At 38.8% G+C, this 22,447-nt stretch overlaps 1 protein-coding gene across 1 annotated transcript in view; it reads right to left on the reverse strand.

The window, feature by feature from the left end:
* The window catches only part of ALDH1A2 (aldehyde dehydrogenase 1 family member A2), a 96,023-nt gene that overhangs the window by 29,350 nt on the left and 44,226 nt on the right, over positions 1-22,447 (reverse strand). The window contains 3 exon segments of the mRNA NM_001287089.1: positions 8,260-8,373; positions 8,502-8,630; positions 10,638-10,699. Of these exon segments, the coding sequence (NP_001274018.1) occupies positions 8,260-8,373; positions 8,502-8,630; positions 10,638-10,699 (305 nt within the window).

A 22,447-nucleotide genomic window follows, 5' to 3' on the forward strand; every position in this document is an offset into this window, starting at 1 on the left:
AGCAAAAGGAATACTTTATTTTCCTTTAAGAGGCTCTCAATAAAGGATTGAAAGAAATTAACTTAAGTTTAATGACATTAAAGCTCTAAAATTCCCAAACTTATGTGAGATTCTTTGAGGAGGTCAGGTCTTTGTTATCATCAGACTGATTGGATTGATTACTAAAGGTTTGGCTCAGTGACTAACTTTGGTTATGATAAGCCACTGGATAGCTTTGCAGATGAAGATTAACCCGGCCTGAAAATAGGGGAGGGTGATATAATCCAAGGAAAAGAAAGTTGATTTATGAAAAATAAGTGTAGGATAAAACCTAATTTTCTACCTAACTTTGGCCCATTTCTGTGTCCTCTGAATATTAAATATTTCCACTAGAACAATAAGATTCTGTTGTAGCCGTCACTGAACTTCTGCTGTCCAGTGTTGGTTCACTCTATCAAGTGTTTGGGGTGCTAGAAAATTAAACGCACCAATCCCTCAAGATGTCTCGTGTGTCAGGATTTAGGTTCTTAGGACCAGGTTTGTTTTTTTTTCCTCCCACCCCTATGAGGCTTCTCACTTCCAGAAGAGACTGTTAAGGATACACACTGATGTAATATAAAATCTACAGCACTCAAGTTTAAATGCCTGTTAGAAGTAGAGCTGTCTGAAATGACAGAAAAATGAAAACTACATTTGCTTTTGAGAGGCAAATACTGAAACCTCATCTTCCATTTCACATCCCAGCAAAACACGTTATCGAGCTTTTGAAAGTGCTGGTCCTTAATATCAGGCTTGGGAAATGATTCTAAGAATTGAATGGTTCCCAGTACTTGTTGATTATCTGCTAGTGTCCAGCAACACATCACTCACAAGGGTCCCAAAAGTGGGGGTTACTTTCCTCCAAGGCCTTTTTGTCTATTGGTCCCAAGAGCACTACCATTTCATTTTCCTCAGAGAAGAGGAAGATAGGCCTACACTTTCCCAGCTGTGAATATGAACAACTGTGGAATTAAGAGGTAGAATTGTCTTTTTCTTAAATATTATCTTTGAATGAGGTAGCTTTTCATTTAAACTTGAATATCTTGAACTACTGATATAGTGATAGTGTTTTATGGTGGAAGATGGAGTGAGTGTAGCATAATCATTACCCTTTAGCTCTGAGATTAAGCTTTTTTCCCCCCTCAAATTCAGTCCTTCCTCCTTTACAGAGCTAGTGGATATTTATGATGCCTGTTAACTACACATCAGATACTACCTGAAGTGATGAGAATGTCTAAGATAGGCTCCAAAGAGAATGCCACCGCAAGAATCTGCATATGTGGCCAAGAAGTAAATACGTTTATAACCTCACTGACTATGATATATCCAATTTGAGGCAATGAGGACAAGAAGAAACTGTGAGGATAAGTGATCTCCCTAAAATATGAAGAAAGAAATCAAAGAACAGTTTCAAAATTAATCAAAAGATGCCACAGAAGCTTCTGCTTCTGTTCATAATGGATTAAAGACAATGGACTTGTCTTCCCACTATAAACAACTAGAAAAGTATATAAAACCGCTGTCTTCAAACTGGCCAGCAGGCAGTTTGGGACTGTGATCATATAGGTGAGAGAAACGAGTAAGGGAAGACTTCTCCACCAAAAGACTTTCTCGACTGCAGCATGGGATGGGGAGAGCAAGTAGAACAGGGTGGTCTCACTAAACTGATGAAAAAGATCAGAGTTTAGTGGCTAAAAGGTGAGGGGCTTAGTACCGGAGGGAGAGAATGAGGTCTAAAAATCGATTGCTAAGCTGGGAATACATAGGGTGAGACTCCAGGAAACTGGATAAAGAACCAAGACCAGGTCATCTGTATGCTGATAATTCCTGGAGCTCATATAGGACTGGGTGACATGTGAGTTTGGACCAACCAGAGTGGAAAGACCTTGTTAAACACTGGAGCACTCAGCAGAAGCTCCAGGAGGAACTTATCTTAGTTATCTTAGTAAATTTTATTTTAATTTTTGGAAAAGATTTTATTTATTCATGAGAGACACAGAGAGAAAGCAGAGACATAGGAAGAGGAAGAAGCAGGCAGAAAGCCCAATGTGGGATTTGATCCCAGAACTCTGGAATCACACCCTAACCCGAAGGCAGACATTCAGCTGCTGAGCCTCCCAGGCGTCCCAGTAAATTGCAATATTCAGTAAAAAATAAACTAGTCCCAACAAAGCTTAAAATTTAGTGTCAAAAGGGTCAAGCTGTCTACAAGTGACTTAACCATTTGTTAAACACAAACAAACCCAGCACTCTTTAAATAAGACAACATAATCCACATGGTAACAATCCTTCCCAAAATTAACAGACATGAAAACAAACTACATATATATATATATATATATATATATATATATATATATAGAAAAAATACATATATATTTGAAAACTATATATACATTTGAAAACATAGTGTTCAAAGTTTTCCAAATTTGATGAAAACTATAAATTTACAGATCCAGCTATAAACTCTTAGATCCAAAAATTTTCAATGAACCTCAATTAAAGGGAAAAAACAAAGAAAACTACACCGAAGCATATAAAACTCAAATTATTTAAAACTAGTGAAAAGAGAATATCTTAAAAGCATCCAGAGAAAAAATACTACATGTGGTAAAAACAAAGATAATGACTGCTAAGTTCTCATCAGAAACAGTACAAGCCAGAAAACAGAATGGTATTTTTATAGTGTTGAGAGCAAAATAAAACAAAAACTGTCAAATCAGAATTCTATATTCAGAAAAAAATCTTTAAAAAAAAGAAAACAAAATACATTTTCAGACAAAAGCCAAGAGAAGTTGCTGCTAACAAGCTGCACTCTAAATGTTAAAGAAAGATGGTAATGCAGGGAAATTAGTATTTGGAAAGACACCTGGGTCTACAACCAACAAAAGAAGAAGGACAGAAATGGCAAGTTTGTGAGTAAATGTAAAATAATTTTGTTTTCTCACTTTAAATTTTCTTAAAAGATAGCTGACTTGCCAGAAAGGGTACACAGCATATATAGTAGTAAATTACAGGGCAACAGGATAAAGGATGGGATGAAAAATAGAATTCTCTTGTACAGCCACTATATTATATATGAAGTAATCACCATATTTAATGATAGACTATGATTAACATGCATATTGTAATTACTAAAAGCAAACACTTTAGAAAGAAGTAAACCTAATAATCCAAAATAGAAGATAAAATGGAGTACTCACTTCACCCAAAAGAAGGTAGAAAAAGGAGGAAAAGAGGAACAAAAAAACAGATGGGACAAGTAGAAAACAAAAACCAGGATGGGAGATTTACATCCAACCACATCAGTAATTCTTTAATATTAAACGACAATAAAAAAAAAACACAGGAGAGTACGTATTGCATTACTCCATTTATATAAAATTCTAGAATGGGCAAAAATACAAAAAGGATCAGTGGTTGCCTGGGGCCAAGGATACTACCCATAAAGAGGCATGAAACATCTTTTTAGGGTATGGAAATGTTCTGTATCTTTATTTGGGCAATGATTATATGAATAATTTTGTGTACATCTGGTGTTAGGCATTTTATTGTATGTGCTTTATACTTCAATGAAGTCTTTTAAAAAGTTGGAAAAAAATCTTAAAGACAAGAGATGGCAAGACAGAGATTTGAACCCAAGCATCCCGGAAACAAGTACTTATGGTCTTACTGATTCACTATGCTACTTTTTTGTTTTTAAGATTTCATTTATTTATTTGAGAGAGAGAACATGAGAAAGAGGACGGGAGGAGAGGGGGGAAGAGAGAGAAGCAGGGAGCTCGATCCCAGGAACCTGGGATCATGACCTGAGCCAAAGGCAGATGCTTAACCAACTGAGCCACCGAGGTGCCCCTCTCTATGCCACTTCTTATCTAGCCTGAAAGATTGGGTCATCCATCGATGTTACTTGCCAATACATGATATTGTGACTTTAACAATCTACATGACTGACATGTAAAATGAAAAGATTTGCATGGTGCTCCTAGAAGAGAAGTAAGTCTTGTACAGAAAGCATGCAACCTCAATTTAGTAGATAGGTAACACCAGTCAACATTCCAATGAGAGTTTTTAGGGAGAAGGCAAAGAAATTCAATTTGAAATTTTATCTGAAAGAATGGGCAAGAATAGCTAAGAGGTTTTGAAAAAACAAGAGGGTATCTTGTCTGCTATACGGCAACATATTTTTTTAAGATTTATTTGGGGGGGCAGGGGGAAAGAGAGTTGAAGGTGGGGCCGGATCCCAAGACCCTGAGGTCATGACCTGAGCCAAAATCAAGAGTTGGACACTTAACCAACTGAACCACCCAGGAGCCCCTATTGCAACATCTTTTAAAACCTAGTAATTAAAGCAATCTGGTACTAGTGAAAGAACAGACAAATAAAATTTTGAGTCCTAAAACAGAAACATGTATATGTAGAAATTTATCATATAATGTTACTGTTGTATTCAAATTAGCTGCAAAAGGATAGGTTGTTTAATAAATGGTGTTGGAGTAACTGATACTCAGTTATAAAAAATAAACTTAGTCAAAATCACTGATCAGCAGGGAAGTACAAATCAAACTACAACGAGATATCACTTCACACCTGTCTAAATGGCTAAAATCAACAACGCAGGAAACAACAGGTGTTGGGAAGGATGCAGAGAAAGGGGAACATTTCTGCACTGTTGAGGAAGCAAACTGGTGAAGCCACTCTGAAAAACAGTATGAAGGTTCCTCAAAAGGTTAAAAATAGAACTACCCTACAACCCAGGATTTTCACTACTAGGTATTTACCCAAAGAATAAAAAAATACTGATTTGAAGGGAAACATGCACCCCGATGTTTATAGTAGCATTATCTACAATAGTCAAACTATGGAAACAGCCCTAACATCCATCAATTGATGAATGGATAAAGATGTGGTGTATATATACAATGGAATATTACTCAGCCATAAAAGAATGAAATCTTGCCATTTATAATGATGTGGATAGATCTAGAGAGTATAATGCTAAGTGAAATAAGTCAGTCAAAGACAAATACCATATGATTTCACTCATGTGTGGAATTTAAGAAACAGAACAAATGAGCAAAGGGAAAAGAGACAGAGAAAGAGAGAGAGAGGCAAACCAAGAAACAAACTCTTAACTGTAGATGACACACTGATGGTTACTGGGGTGGGGGTGGGGGTAGGGGTAGGGGTAGGGGTGGGATGGGTGGAATAGGTGATAGGTGATGGGGATTAAGGAATGCACTTGTGATGAGGACTGGGTATGGTATGGAAGTGTTGTATCACTACATTGTACAATCTGAAGTATTACAGTGTATGTTAACTGGAATTTAAATGAAAACTTATAAAAATAAAAAATAAATTTAGGTCTCACCTTTCATTACACAAGCAAATAAACTCCAACCAGATTAAAGAATTAAACAAAACAAAACTATAAAGATACTGAAAGAAAATGTTAAGTACCATCTGTATCATCTTAAAAGGATTTCTTTAAGGATGACAGGAAACCCAGAAGCCATGAAAAGAATAAAAGAAAAGACTACACACAAATTTAAAACTTGTGCATGGCAAATAATTCTATTTTTGAAAAGTTAAAAAGCAAAGAACTGAGAGTATTTGCAAATCCTACAAGGAACACAGAATTAGCATACTTAATACATAATGAGATTTTATAAATGAAACCATCACTCTAATGCATTCTTGGTATAAGCAAATTAAAACATAAACATTCTTTTATTTCACAATTCCATTTCTAAACTGTATCTAGCAGAATGTCTAATATGTATGAAAAAAAATTTATCTTAGATCTCCAAAGATTTTCATTTCAGGGATCTGTGTGATAGCGAAAAAAAGTGAAAAAAAGCCTCCTAAAACCCTGAAGTGTATATTAGTAAGGATTAATTGAACTATGATGATACACTGACGCAAGAGTATGCCACTCAGCTCTTAAAATGAATGAAGGAGATCTGTAACTACTGCATATAAGCTGCTATATCTCATTTTATATATTACGATCTCGTATTATTAAAGAAATATTATACAGTAGAAAGCCCTAAACTGACTCAATCTGGACCACTGACTGGTTAATTAATTAATTAGTTAATTAATTTTTGAGAGAGAGAGAGTACGTCTGCGTGAGCATGCAAGCATGCAATGCAAGAGGAGCAGAAAGAGAGGGAGAGAGAAAATCTTACGCAGACTCCATGTCCAGCATGGAGCCAGACATGGGGCTCGATCTCACCACCCTGAGATCATGATCTTAGCCACAATCAAGATTCGGATGCTTCACTGGCTGAACCACCCAGATGCCCCATGACTGGTTAATTTTTAAAAAGGTTAAAGCAGGGAAAGGTCTTTAGATATTTCATTTTAATTTAAAAAATATGTACGTTCATTCTCTAGTCTTTGGATATGGAACCAAGGACTTTTCTTTAATTATGGGTTTACCTTTCCTTTCTGATGAAACTATACCCCTAAAATACTGTTTAGGATTTCTGGTTTCAGTTTCTTTAAAGTGGATCGAAGACTTAAAAATATTTGCAAAGCAAGCCAGGTGCACATTCTATCTAGCTTTATATTTTCCCCCAACTTTTTATAATTGTCTTGCCCACTCCTAGTTGATTGCAGTTTTTAAGGCATCTAGCCCTTAGCAAATCTTTTCAAAGCACCGGACTTAGCTTAAATAGGAACTCTAATTTCCTTTCACGTCCACAATTTTGGTTTATATATTTCATTAAAACTGCAAATTACTGTAACAAGTACAACTAGAATATGAGGTTTGGAAACAAGGTTAACTCTTTATAAACCTAAAACTCAAGAATCTCTAACTATAAATTAACAGGTTTATTAACCAATCTCTCAGGAAAATTTTTAACATGAGTCAATTTAACCAAGTATCATTCAATGCATCCGCTGATAGAGTCAAGCCCCTATGCCTGTGCTGTTCAGTGTGGTAGTCACTAGCCACATGTGGCTCAGAGCACCCACAAAGGGGCTAGTGTGCATTGAGATGTGCTGTAAATGTAAAATACATGCCAGAAACAGAATGCAAAATACTGTGACAGTGACTTTTTATATTGATCATAAGTGGAAATGATAATACTTTGGAAATACTGGATTAAATAAAATATTTTGTTATAATTAATTTCACTTGTTTTAAACTTTTTTCATGGGGCCAATAGCAAATTTTAAATTACAAATGTTACTGTCATTGTATTTCTGTTAGGCAGCACTGTTCCAGATCTGCACGCATCTTTTGTTGAATGGGGATGTCATCTGTGAAGTTCTACTTGAAACAATCAATCAGACCTTCTTTCTTATCATCTCTGTTACCTGAACCAAGACATTTAGAGTAACATTTTGTAATAAATCTTTCTAAGCACAAACTATGGCCCTCGAGCCGAATTTAGCCTACTGCCTCTTTTAGTATGGTCTGCAAACTAAAAACAGTTTTTGTGTTTTTTAAATGGTTGGGGGCAGGCGGGGAAGAATCAAAAGAAGATTATTATTTTGGGATGTGTAAAAATTATATGATATTCAAATTTCAGTATCTATAAATACAGCTTTCTGGGCCTGAGGTCATGCTCAGCTTGGCCATCACCTATGACTGCTGCTTCAAGCTTTACGAGGGCAGAGTGAGTAGTCCCAACAGAAACCACATTACCTGCAAGGTCTCTAATAGTTGCTATCCGGCCTTTTACTGGAAATGTTTGCTGACTCCTGTGCTCTTCACCATCCCTTACGGCTCAGGGGCATAGATGCCAACTGCATCTACAGGTTTGGTGAAATAGTGAAGAGAAAGAGCACTGTGTTTCCATTTTAATCTCTACTGGAGATTCGTTTGGACTTCCAGTTTCTTAACCTGCTTCTGCCATTAATGTCCTTGACTCAGAAAAGTGTTTAGAGTCTCAGCTTCTGGGATAGATTTTGTTTGTGTGCTTCTTTTTGCCTCTGAGAAGTGTTCTTTTCCTTTTGAAATATAACAGGGTGTTTTTGTGTTTTCTGGGACAGGTTTTACACAGATGGCATCACGAAAAAGGCCCCAAGAGCCGCACCATCGGAAGGTCAATGCACAGCTTTACTTTGCCACTCTCAGGTCTTCCAGCAAGTACCCCCACCACCCTTTGAGGGCTTGGACACTCCCTGCCCTTTTGGTGTCCCGCCTATAGGTAACACATAACGTCTTCTTTCAAACCCTCTCATTTGCAGGACTGTCCCTCAACCCATGGCTTCTCAGCTACCTACCTCAGTTGACCCTGTGAACGCAATCTTGTCGATGCCAATGTGAGAAGCTATGGCTGCCCCAGCCGTTGGCCCGTATCCTGGCAAAATATTGATGACTCCCGGCGGAAAGCCAGCCTAACAAAACAGAATCGGAGGAAATGTGGCCTGTGAGAGCTGAGGAAGCACATTAAATCGGATATGCTCCAGTAGAGGCCCCAACTACGAGGGGAGTGGGAGCCACTCCTAAAGTCGGCTTCTCTTACCTCTTTGATGAGGGCTCCCATGTAGAGCGCGCTGAGTGGTGTTTGTTCTGCTGGTTTAATAACTACTGTATTGCCACAGCAAAGAGCGGGAGCAATTTTCCAAGCAAACATCAGCAGGGGGAAGTTCCACTGAAAGGAAAAAAAACTCAAGGTTGATAAATGAAAAAATATTCCTCTACGACTGCGTTTTCAAGCTGTGACTGCTCGGATTTCTCAGACTGGTCCTCAACATAAATCTTGTCCCACCACAAAGTATAGATGTTTGGGTATTTTAATGACTTCATTAAGAAGAGAATAGGAGTGACCTTGAAAATCTCTCCTTTTCTCTCTGTTCAGCAAATTACTATAGCCCAACGACCCACCAAAGGAAATCTCATGGTGAAAAGGGAGTCTTTGTTTTTTCTTTGTTTTTGTTTGGTTTTTCACTGTTATCGTTTTATAGGTTTTTTAAATGAGACTTTGGTTCCCGTAAGTTCTTGTGTATGAAAGCTTTTTTCTTGCATTTGTGATTTTATATCAGGAATTTCAGACTGGGTGCGGAAGAGCTAGAAAAGAAAACTGGCTGTTAAGTCAACGTGCACTTCAAGGTGGTGCCTTTTCTTTAGATACAGGTATTGTCACAAAGCATGCAAGGACAGAAAAGAAGCCCTATTGACTGGTGAGTATGCAAAACTGCTCATTTGTCTTCTTTCCCTTGCAAAATAAACTAATGGGAGGCGGAGAACTACATGCCAGTATCTGAATTGGAGACCTCAAACAGTTTAAACTGCTTTTTTAAGAAGGATATTAAGCTTGTATTGTCATAAGCACAGGGATGAACCTCAGTACTATCAGGTGTCATTGATAATTTCATTAAGAAAGAAAACAGAAATCCTGGTCCCCTGGCTTCAGCCCTTGACCACAATGTGTTTCTGCCTGAAGCATCTCAGCTGCCACCCTTGAAAGATTCTCACTGGCCCTGGCAAGCTTGCAAAAATATACAAGTGTCTTGCCTTCACCAAACACCCAATTTCTTTTCCCCTTAGTTGTTTATAAACTTGGGAGTCCACAGTGATGTTTTAATTCCATCTACAGTATATAAATCTTGGAGTGCGGTAATTGAGCTGGAGCTGGCTGACAAGCGGCTCTTGTCCTGTCAGAGAAAGCTGAAGCTCCGAGAGCCTGGAGAAGGGCGAGAAGAGCAGGTTTGAGTGCCCGCAATTAAGGTGACAGACCTCACCCATGTCCTGATCCACGTGGGATTTCCCTGGGTGGTTTAGGAGCCGCAGACCTTAAACCAACCTCTCATTTTCTGTTTCATTCTCTAATCAAATCCACAGAAACCTGCAGCTTGTGGAACTCTTAAAAAAAAATACTAAAACCTCTCAAAAATCTTTGCCCCCCCTCCCCCAAGCCAAAGATTACTTTCTTCTATATTTTGGAAAGAGAAGACTTCTTGTCTCTACTGTAAGCGTTTAATTTGAGCCTCCCCTGAAATCCTTGCCAGAATGATTAGCTAGTACTGTTGGAAGATTCGATGATGTTTTATACAGTGCCAAGGCTGTGTATGAGAGAGAGGGGAAAAAAAAGACAATGTTTAATGTTCCAATCCAAACACTAAGCACTACATCTATTTCCCTTTACAAGACATACAACAGCCCGGCATGGTTTCAATTATGACCGTGACGTTAATTGTACTGCTGTGTCTTCTGTAGAGTCTTCTATCTAGATTCTTGTGAAAAGAAACAGTGGGAAAGAATGGGATTAAAAGACCATATAAAACAATATGCCTGGAAAGATGGTGAGTCATAGTCCTAAAAAATAAACAAGCAAATATAACAAAGCATTAATTTTCCATAAGCAGAATGAACATCCATAACCAAGGGCAGGTTATTAATACACTGGGCTTTGCTTTGCTTATTTTAATCATGAGAATTCCACGGCTTGAGAACTCAACTCCTGGTAACGGAGCCGAAAACCTATTAACCTGTTCAAATAAGCATTTGCGGGGAGGCTGTTAAAGATATGTCAACAACATGAGCTCAGTTTTTTCCCCCAGTAATGGAAAGCATACCTCACTGAGGTCCATGTTTTATGTGTCTTTAAGAGAATTGGTTCAAATGAAAATAAATAGGAGGCGTGAGGAGATTCACTCACCGGAATGATCTGTCCACACACTCCAATGGGTTCATGTCTGGTAAAGGTAAAATAATCTCCATCTGAAAGAAAGGAGCATGGTCACTACCAGAGAAGTTGGGTTAGAAGAAAAATATGTAGAGGGAGAATTTGGGTGGTGATGAAAAAAATCATAAATAAAGTTGAGAAAACATCCTACTCAACCGTGAAGGAAAGTCGTAGAAGAGCTTATCACGTGGCATAGGGTGTTTCCAGCTATGGCTTCTGGACACCCAGACTACTGATGAAGGTGCCTCAAAGGTGAAATGAAGGACAAGTTGATGACCCTAGAAGCAGTCTTCCAGGGACGTGGGGGCAGGGGACAGGTGATGGGAGTAGAGGGGCAGGGAACCAGAACATGGTAAATACTAAATTTTATGTCAAGTATTAAAAGGATACCTAAAGGTGAAACAGTTATTTAAAAGGTACCTCAAAAAATTTAAAAAAAATAAATAAAAGGTACCTCAACATTTTAAATAACTTTCTGAAGTAATAAAAAAAAATCTAAGTAAAATGCTACTGGGTAAATTTTAAATGGGAGTCAACTAGAAAAGGTGAGTAGTAAAAGAAAGATTTTTTAAATAATTGAATCCAGGCATCAGAACACACTTTCTGGGCACTGGGGGGGGGTGGGGGAACACAGATATGTCCAGGCCTTTTTCAAGAAGGCAAAAGTCTATCTCAAAAAAGATTCTTTCAAAAACCCAAAGACTCCACCCTCAAATTAGTCATGGAAATGAGGACGATTTAATAACCTTACTTTCACTAGAGGAGCAATTGGAATAATTACCCAGGAAATCCAAACCAAATTTTTCTTTAGGAAAATGCCATTATGTTTATGTGAATTATTTTATTTTTAAATTTGTTTATATATGTATTATTTATTGAAACAGTCTATTGTTAATGAATATTTAGATTATTTCCAGTCTTTTGCTAGTATGAACACTGCTGCAATGAACTATTTCATCTTTATGTACATGTACACATGTGTTTGATCAATTCCTTGAGGTGGAATTGCTGAAAGCAAGCATATGTTCATATTAAACAGTAATAAATCTTTTGACTTGACCTCCCTAGATGTTGTATCAACTTGTACAGCCATCAATGATGCCTAATAGATTCTGTGTCAAACACTATTATTTTTTCATTTATTTAAATTTTGTTAGTGAACATATAGTGCAATTCTGGTTTCTGGAGTAGAATTCAATGATTCATCACTTCCATACAACACCCAGCGCTCATCCCCACAAGTGTCCTCTTCAATACTCATTCCCCACCTACCTTCCTCCATCAACCCTGAGTTTGTTCTCTGTCATTAAGAGTCACTTATGGCTTGTTTCCCTCTCTTCTTTCTTTTCCTCCTTCCCATAGGTTCATGTTTTCTTTCTCAAATTCGACATTTGAGTGAGATCATATGGTATTTGTCTTTCTCTGAGCATAATATACTCTAGTATATTATTTCTTATTTCACTTAGCATAATATACTCTAGCTCCATCCACATAGTTGCACATGGCAAGATTTTATTCTTTTTGATGGCTGGATAATATTTCATTCATACACACATCTTAGCTGAATTTAGCATAAGACACTTCAATGTCAGTACTGGACAAAGTGTTTGTTTTTCCCTCAACCTCCAACCCTTTGGCCACTTCACTCATATTTGTTTTCTGTCTCAAAAGCTGTCCTGCAGGGAAAGTGAAGACCGTCAGTTAATTCTCCTGAAGAACATTAATATTCAAGATGAGGATGAAGTAGGGACAGGAGGAGTGTGTCGGTTGGGGGAAGAGAAAGGAAGTGATTGTTTATCCTTGTCTCTCAACACGACTAAACCACTCCTATTTATCACACAGAACTGTTTTAATTAAATTCAATACTAGGCATTTTAAAATAATGAAAGGTCTCTCTCTCTCTCTCTCTCTCTCTCTCTCTCTCTCTCTCCTGGAATTCTTCCCAGAATTCACAGAATTCAGAATATCTGTTGCGGTGCATCTTTTCAAAGAACCTTTATTTTCCCCTTCACATACAAGTATATGTAGCATACTTTTATTTCTCCCTCAGGCTTTAAAAAAATATAAATGTGATCGTATTATTCACAGTCTTCTATATTTTTTCTCACCTTTTTTTCATATATGGCTTACACATTTTTTAAATTGCTGAATGCTATTCTACTGGCTCAATAAATACTTGTACTACTATAAACTGTCCTGAGGGACAGAGATTGCTTTCAGTTTAGGCTATTATAAATAATGTTTTAAACATGATCATTTTACATTATCTTTGCATATCTGGGGAATTTCATGGTCAAAGTGTATATGTACGTGCATTTCACATTTTGATAACTACTGCCAAATTATCCTTCAGAAAAGTTACACAATTTATAATTCCAACAACAAAGTATTTTTTCCTATCCTTTGACACTGGGGCTTTTCTTTTCTTTTTTAAAGATTTTATTTATTCATGAGAGACACAGAGAGAGAGAAGCAGAGACATAGGCAGAGGGAGAAGCAATCTTCCTGTGGGGAGTCTGGTGTGGGACTCGATCCAAGGACCCTGGGATCACAACCTGAGCCAAAGGCAGATGCTCAACCACTGAGCCACCCAGGCGTCCCAACACTGGGGCTTTTCAAACATTTTAATTTCAGTAAACGTGACAGGTGGAAAATGACACCTTGTTTTGATTTGAGTTTCATGAGAGATACATGGCATGAGTATCTTCTCATGTTTGCTGGCCATTTGCAATTATTTTCTTCAGATTTATATCTTTTGTCTTTTTTCTATAGGGTTATTCAAATTTCTAGTCATTTGAGGAACTCTACGTATATATATTAAGGAAATCAGGTCTTTGTAATATGTATGTATGAGGTTTTTTCCTAATTTGTGCATATTTTGTTTTATGGCATTGCTTTAAATGGAAGAAATTAGGGAACAACTGTTGGGTGGGAATTATTTTAGCCCATATCTCCATTTAAACAAAAAACCCAAATGTGGAAACTGTCCATAGAATTACAATAAGAAGTCTGAGTAATACTTTAAAAATCAAATCAAGGGATGCCTGGGTGGCTCAGTGGTTGAGTTTCTGCCTTCAGCTCAGGACATGATCCTGGGGTCCTGGGATCGAGTCCCACATTGGGATCCTTACAGGGAGCCTGCTTCTCTCTCTATGTCTCTGCCTCTCTCTCTGTGTCTCTCATGAATAATTAAAATATTTTAAAAAAATCAAATCAACTATCTTAGCTTTGTTCTTTATAAGTCACTACGCTTTTTCAATTTACAATCTCTGGAGAATTTTTTTTTAATTTTAATATCAGTATCTTTTACTGCTTCACTTTTCTGTATGTGTGTGAGATATAAATGTGATATCAGGCTATTCTTGGAAGATTTTTCAAAAGGAACAATAATCCTGATCAAGAGGCTAGATGGTTTCATTTACATGGAAATTCTTCCCAACTAAACTGTAACTTGGCTATGGCGCCAGCTCCGGATGGATAATCACAGACGACAGAACCAGAGTATAATGGCAAGAAGGGGAGCAAATGGGCTGAGAAAAAGATGGGAATCTGAACTGAAGAACACCACAGGCATTCCCTGTGGCAGCACACGTGGGAACTGAAGCAGTTCAGGTGAAGCATGTCCCCCTCCAACCCCTGTATATTCTAAGAGCTGAATAATTTAGTTGTATCACTTGCATCATTTTGAAAGTTGCTGAAGAAATGAAAGAGAAAACAAATATAGGTGAAATCTGACAAAGCTGACCTTGTAAGGAATTGAACCTGACTCCATAGTTGTGTCTCAAGAGAAACTGAACTATGGGGAATGAACACTTCCTTGGATGAACTGTCCATAGATCTGACGCTCAGCTAACAGTTGGCACAAAGAATGGACTGAAGAGTCTTCTATCCCTACAGCTCCTCTAAGTAGGAAATAAAGATATCAAGGACATTTTGGGTGCTTGAACTCTTCCCCAAAGAATCTGGGTAAAAGAGATAAAGGGCCCTGAGCTTGAATAATCTGGTTATTGGAAGATGATTCTGGACACCCTGAGACTGTCTAGAGATGCCTGGCAAACATGAGAGCTATGCCTTCTACACATACCCTTGGCTAGGGCCAACTACACCACAGAGGTCCTTCAAGCTACTTGGACTGCCCTGTATCCCACCAAGCTTGTACGCTACTGTTACCAAAGGCCAATCACTCAAGAGACACCTTCATAATTTTTATCTCATCCAAGTGTATCACTTACTGTTACTTAATAATTTGTTAAATAATCTTTTAGAAATATGTAAATTAGCCTCACCTTGAAAAAATCTATGAAACAAGAGGTTTTGTGAACTAGCAATATTTTCTTCAAACCTAATAATTAAAATGAAAGGTGTTCACTACTTTACTGTGTAGAATAATCTTGCATGCTCCAGTGCCATGGGGTATGCTACTGTACTTCTCACATTTAAATGTGTATATGAAGCACCTGGAGAGCTTATTAAAATGCAGATTTTGAATTAGTAAGTCTGGGGTAGGACCTGAGAGTCTGCATTTCTACAAGCTCCCAGCCAATTATGGTGCTTCTGATCAACAGACCCCACTCCAAGTAGTGAGGTTCATAGGAACCAAAAGAGCAAAGAGGGTCCATGGGTATCATGATGACCCACAGCTGCTGACTTCATGTCTGTTTATTTACTGTTTGCCTCTCTGATAACTCTACTAATTTGCCTGAAGTGAGTTGAAGTGTAGGAGAATCTCATCAATCTTAATATTTTAAAAATACTAAAACAAGAACAAAAATGTGTACTTCTATAGAGCTTTACAAACCATTTTCACATTCTTATCTCATTTCATACTCAACTGTATGAAAAAAATATAGGGCAATAGTTATTATGAGTATTTTGTAAGTAGAGAAAAAATGGCACAGAGAGGTTAAGTCTAAAGTGATTTAACTTGGTTACTGTGGCTCCTGGACTTGAAACTAGGTCATCAGATTTCAAGTTCATTCCCCTTAGAAATATATTAAAGACTCTTCTGTGAAGAGAGGTTGGATTTAGGTGGATATCACAAAGCACATAATGACAGCATGATGTCTAGCTGTGCAAATAAGGGAAAAATGATAACCTTTTTGTGATGACTGAAGATGATTTTTTGAGCATTTGTTATTGTGGACGCAGAGAACTCACATAAACTCCACTATCTAAGAAACAAAGGGAACACTGCAGAGTAACACCTCCTCCCCTCAGATGGGGCAGCGCAGGACTGAGTGCCTCTCTCCTCTTCATGGAAGCAGAGTCAACTCTTTCTCATATACCTAAGATGCTACATAATGAGTACTCTTCTCTAAGAGAAACTTATAGCCCATCTTCCCATAGTTGTTAATAATGTTCTCTAAATATGGCAAGATGACTTAAAGGGTATTCCCTTCATTTCTCTAGCTTTGTGCTATATAGAAGTGCTTCAGCTCCATGTAGAAAACAATCTCAGGGCGCCTGGGTGTCTTAGTCAGTTAAGTGGCTGACTCTTGATTTCAGCTCAGATCATGATCTTGGGGTTGTGAGATCAGCCATGTGTTGGGCTCTGTGCTGGGTGCGGAGCCTGCTTAAGCTCCTCTCTTTCCCTCTGCACACTTCTCTGGGGAAAAAAAAAAAAAAAGGAAAAGAAAAGAAAAATCTCCACCCAAACTCAGATACTCTGTTTTAAGGTTATGATGATTTTAGGTCTTCTTACTAAATAAGTATTACAGGGAGAGCTCAGACTCTGCAAGAAAGACTGTATTTGATGAGAATACCAGAAGAATGTTCTGGATGCCAAATTCTGAGCCAACAAGTTAGAACATAACTATGGTGGGGAAAACTACAGAAGAGATGAGATACCAAACTAGAAATACAAAATCATACATGTAGGAATTTTATCTCTCAGCCTCCTATTTCTTTCACTTGAAAAAGCAAAAAATACAGAGTAATGGATACTGCTCTTGAAAGGAGTTTAAGATACATCCAGAGACAACTTCTCTGAGATGTTTTTATATTTGAATTTTTACAATTCCTGAAGAATATTAAAATCTTACAATTAAGTATTTTATTATACCAAGAATCTGGTTGACCTATGGATCAAATTTTATTGACTATGTGTAGATTGAGCCATTTCTAGAATTATATTGAGAAAAGCCTTGAGTAATAGAGTAAACCTCGCCTGTATTTGGGAAATGGTAAGCCATTGTTCTATGTTCTTTGATGGGAACTTGTCAAATTATATAGGAGAGACAGAAATTATTTAGTTAATCAGAACTGAATTATTTGAATTATTCCTGCAGAGTTATCCTTGCTAAGGCAAATTTTATTGTTGCTTGAAATAATTATTTTACAGAATTTTTATTCTCATAGGAATATCTGCCACTGGCACACTCTCTATGAACTAGAGTATATTTAGACAATATGTCAATAAAATCAGTAAAATGTGAAATGTGCCAGAAATTGAGGAGAAATTTATCTAATACAGACCTCAAGATATAGCTTCCGATTATAATACTAAGAGTATTTCAAGAACTGCAGCAAATTTTATATACTCACTAAAAGTGAGTTTATTTAATAGCATAAAAATCTGTTAAACACAATTCAGTGAATGGACTCTCTAACCTGTGTTTCAAGGAGTAAATAACTCTTTTGATGACCCCAGTATTGAACAATTAGACCAATTCCACTGAGCTCTCCCATTATGTCCCCTAGCAAATATCTATGTATTTTGACACTGCACAGACCTCACTAAACATTTACAGCTATAATGATAAACCCTATAAATGCCTATGGAAACACTGAGACTTGGTGTTAGCATATAGTGGTGTTACCACTATTCTTCCCAGGAGTCTGACAGTAGCTTCTCAGAAGTTAAATTACGTACTCCTGAGTCATGAAGATATCTTAGTTTCACCACCACTCCGTTAAGTGGTTGTGAAAAAAAGTGACTTCTTGACCTCAGTTTCTTTGTCCGAAAAATGAGTAGACTGGCCTCAGGTCTTTCTTAACCTTCACTTCTCAAAGAAGTTACATGTGGGCCAGACTTCACAACTTCCTGTCACTAGCAATTCAGGTCCCACTGACGACGTCAGCTTCTTCTCTTTGGGTGGGCAGAGTAAAAAGCTCCTTAATCTCAGCCCGAGTGAACAAAATACCTGACCATACACATTCTCTGTCAACAGCACTAAACTAGATTGAGCTGCTGAAGGCAATACCTTATGATCTGAGTCAATGTCTGCACATTTTCAGCCCATACTGTAGTTTAAAAGGTTAAACGGAAAGAGGGTATAGTAGATAAATAATCACATATGGTCTGGGTAGATTTTTTAGCCTCTGCTAATGTATCACAAGGCCATCTTTGTCTCAGAATTCAGCTTAAAGCATGGACATTTCCCTGCTTACATATCACAAAATCAATAAAATCAACACGTGTTACAGAAAAAAATCTTAAGTCATGCAAATAGATTAACCTGCATTTCTCCTTCGGTAAACGGAAAACAAGCTTGGATTCTTTCTCCATTATAAGGAGTCTGTGGGCATGAGAAGCAGCAGAGGATTTTGATATAGGTTAAAAATAATCAAAATGGGTACAATAGTATTCCCCCTGCAGGACTGCTATGAGATGAGAGATAATATAGTGGGCACGAAGTGATCAATAAATCATAGTAATGATTATTATTTATCAGCATAATTAGGAGGAGCCATAGTAAAAGGATCAAGCTTAAGATTTATGGTCAGAAAGAATAGCTCCACTGAATACCATGGCAGGAAATAAAAACCAGTGTTGACAAGTGAACAACATCGAGACCCTTGTGAATCACACTGATGCTGCATGACTCCGTGATGTTCTTCCACTATGGGCCTTGTGTGAGAGGCAATGGGGATGGATGGGAGAAGCTTTCAATTTGGAGGGACAAACAGCTGTCCAGTGGAAGGTTCAAAGTGCTCTTGCCATAACCTGTTTCTCGTGTTCTCAAATACTCTAAAGGTAAGGTACCCTTCAGGGGGGAGGGTAAAAAAGCAGGTCCTTGCTCTAAGTAAAGTGCTCTCTGTACAATGCAATTTTGATCAAGGCATTTGTCTATTTAAAATAATTCAGTGATTCACCATTGCTGTAGCGTGGTTTACCAGGCCCCAGAACCTCACTATCCTCTCCACCTGGCTATACCGTCATGCCCACTACCACACTGCACTGTCCTCCCTCCATACTCTGCACAGGCTACTACCACCACCCATGATGGCCCTACTTCCATCTTCACTTAACTGCCCTCTTAGACGTTACCTTGTTCATCCCACTGTCTTCTCCAGGAAGCCTTAATACTGGGTGAGACGCCTCTCCTATGGAGCCCCATTGAACTTCATGCTTCCATACGTGGATGTGCCACACCGTACCTCAATTGCTTATCTACTTACTTGTTTTACTACTCGTTAAGCATCTCACTTACTCACCTTTGTATCTCCAGTGCAAGGAGAGTTTCACAGGACATGAAACACAGCAGATGCTCAAAAACAAACAAGCAAAGAAAACACAACAAAACAAAACTGTCGAATGAATGAATGCATGGAGGAAAGAGTGAATGACAGAGACTAAAGATGATGCCTGTGAGAGGAGATGAAGGAAAAGTTCTTCCCAAGATATGACAGCTCTCCTGCCTCCCTAACTGGGAAGGAGTGAAGGAGACAATGATTCGATTCTTCTTACTCTTCTTGGTTCTTACCCTTTACTGCCACAGATACTAAGCTGGGCGAACCATAGGATATCCTTCATTCCCGCATTTCCTCTAGAAGCAACGGTTCGGTATTTGCTGATTAGTGTCCAAGCCAACTTTACAGAATATAACTACCATGGAATAACAAGAATCAAAAGTGTATTAATCTAAAAATCTGCAGTGTTAGAGAGTTCACCAGGGTGACTGGCCTCTTCATCTTCCCATCCTGCTGAACCAATCCCCCCGTAAGAAGGTCTATAACGGTTCAGGCAGAACGAGACTCTCAAGCCTGCCACCTACTAGCCACGTAATCTTGTTCAAGACACTAAACCCTTGCTGTCTCATTTTCTTATCTGTAAAATGGGTACAATACTTTTTTTTTAAAGATTTTATTTATTTATTCATGAGAGACACACAGAGAAAGAGAGAGGCAGAAACACAAGGCAGAGGAAGAAGCAGGCTCCATGCAGGGAGCCTGACATGGGACTCGATCCCAGGCCTCCAGGATCTCAACCTGGGCTGAAGGCAGCACTAAATTGCTGAGCCACCCGGGCTGCCCACAATACTTTTAAAAACCCAACCTGCTTCACAGGATCACCCACAGAATCACAGAGGTCCTGTGGCTGTAAGAACATTTTACAAGATCAACTACTATGCAAATATAAACTACATTATTCCTTTATAATTCCAAATGTAAAATTAGGGTATTTCACAAAGAAATGTATGTAACACAATAAAGGCCGCATGGTTAAAGACTAATAAATAACCTTCTTATATTCCAGAGTTCAGTTGGAAAAGTCAAGAATGAGGGACAAAATGAAGCTGATGTTAAATTATGGATTTACAATGACAAACACAAACGGATTGACTGAACACATGTGAGAATAAATAAGTGAATAATAATGACCCCCCCCCTTTCTCTGATCTTCCCCTACACCGCCTCACCCCAGTTCAGTCCAGCTAGGTTCCCTAAGCACTGCACTAGCCCCAGAGGGGCCTATGAGCTGAATTCTCAGTAGCCTATGGGCAAGTGCAAATGTACCTAAACCCAGAACAGAGAGGAAAGCTGCCAAGTTCCCAAGAGCCTCCATCCTTCCCTCATCTGCGTGAGGTACCCCAGGAGGGCTCTTGCATCTCAAGTCCCCAGCGTCCTAGGATCACCGCCCAACCTCCTGACTCTCCCGAGGGTCCCTCACCTGGTGGCTCCCTAAATGAACTTTAAGAAAAACTAGGGAAACTAAAAATGATTTAGGATTTAAGAGAATTCCTCACTTTTCCCTCCAAAGACAGAACACCAGTTCTTGAGTAAAGAAAGGTAAGAGAGACTACTGTGACAGCCTTTTCTAAGCCCTGTGTTTCTAACTCCTACTCAATGTCCTCAGGACCTCCAAAGAGCAGCAGATGAAAACAGTGAGGCCTCTTTTCAGATAAAGTAAAATCAAGCATTAAACATCAGAGACTCCAGTAAATCTTTATCTAATTAGGGTCTTCTCTCCTAAGAAAGCAAAAGAACACTAAGATATTGTTAGGCCAAATAAAGATTTGTGTGTTCAGCCTTCTGTTTCACCTTATTTCTTAAGATGCTTGTAAATCATTGGAAAATATATTTAAATGCCCACTATGTATTTAATAGTGAAATGGTGCTGGTGGGGGTGGGGGTGCGGGGGGAACCAGGGCCTTGGTCTTGTTAATTTACCTTTCTACACTGAAATAGGAGATGCCAACCTAAGAAGGCTGACACATATTCTGTTTTTAACAAAGCTTTTAATTCTCAAGTCCTCCAATAGGTTTGCTCATACCACATAATAACCTTGCTCCACCTAGGCCATTCATAAGTCCTGCTGGTATTGCTAGAGAACAGGTGTTCTGGAATATCCTCAGAGCCAGGACTGCACAAAGAGTCCGATGTTTCCTAGGAGCAAACCTCTCCATCCTGAGTCTGCTGAACAAGTAAAACCTCTGGATGGCAAGGAAGAGTACCTATAACTGCAAACCCATTTTCTAAAGACTTACATTCTATGTGCGGCCATCATTCATCAGGTTTGTTTGTTTATTTTTTATTTATTTATTTATTTATTTATTTATTTATTTATTTATTTAGTCATGAGAGCCACAGAAAGAGAGAGGCAGAGACACAGGCAGAGGAAGAGGGGAGCCTGATACGGGACTTGATCCCAGGACCCCGGGATCACGACCTGAGCTGAAGGCAAACGCTCAACCACTGAGCTAACCAGGTGCCCCTGTGGAGGTCATTTGAAAACAGACCTTTCAAGTCTCACCTCTGTGCCTTCTCCACTCTCACTGTGACTTCTTGCCCCATGCCTGAATGAAGCACCACAACAGCCACTTGGCTGGTGCTGGTCTCTATCCTTTACTCGCTGCTCAAGACAGAGAACCACCTGCAGAGGCATCATCTGGCAGCTGATTAGGAATGCAGAATCTCAGCCCCCACCCAGACCTATTCCATCAGAAACTGCCCCCAGGCAATACATACATGCATCAAAGTCTGAGTAGCACCGCTCCAAGGCATCTGCACTACCAGCCAGCCACTCCCTTTCCCGATAAACCAACACTTGGCCTAGGAAGGCCCTCATGAGGCACCCCAAAGTGCCCAGCCCTACTTTCTACTCCTCCTAGCATACCCACAGAAAGCAGGCTGTTTTCCGGAGATCACAGGTAAGAGTACCTGGCTCAGCACTTAGCAGCCACCAGGAGCCACTCAATGAACATTATTTCCTTTCCTTATGTCTGTTCACCTTCGTATCTCCTTCAGTTGCTCATTTCCTCTTGTGTTCTTTCTTCCTCCCAGGATCTAAAATGGATCAGCTAGTGAAGTGATTCACCGGACTCTAATGTCAGGATTTCGGCTCTACAAGTTGCTTGCTGGCGAATTCGGAACACAGCTTAACTTCACTAGGCCTCAGTTTCTCCCTTTGTCAGCGAGGATGCTAATAATGCTGCCTGCCCTTTGGGGTTGCTGTGAAAGCCCTCAATCAGGTGTTAGCTATGGTTAGCATGTGATCAGGACCTGTCCACCGGCAAACCTGGCTTGGAAACTTTCCCTCCCCTTTATAGGACTATGGCACT

This window comes from Canis lupus, chromosome 30 (genome assembly GCF_011100685.1).
Source record: "Canis lupus familiaris isolate Mischka breed German Shepherd chromosome 30, alternate assembly UU_Cfam_GSD_1.0, whole genome shotgun sequence".
In the NCBI taxonomy this organism is placed as follows: domain Eukaryota; kingdom Metazoa; phylum Chordata; class Mammalia; order Carnivora; family Canidae; genus Canis; species Canis lupus.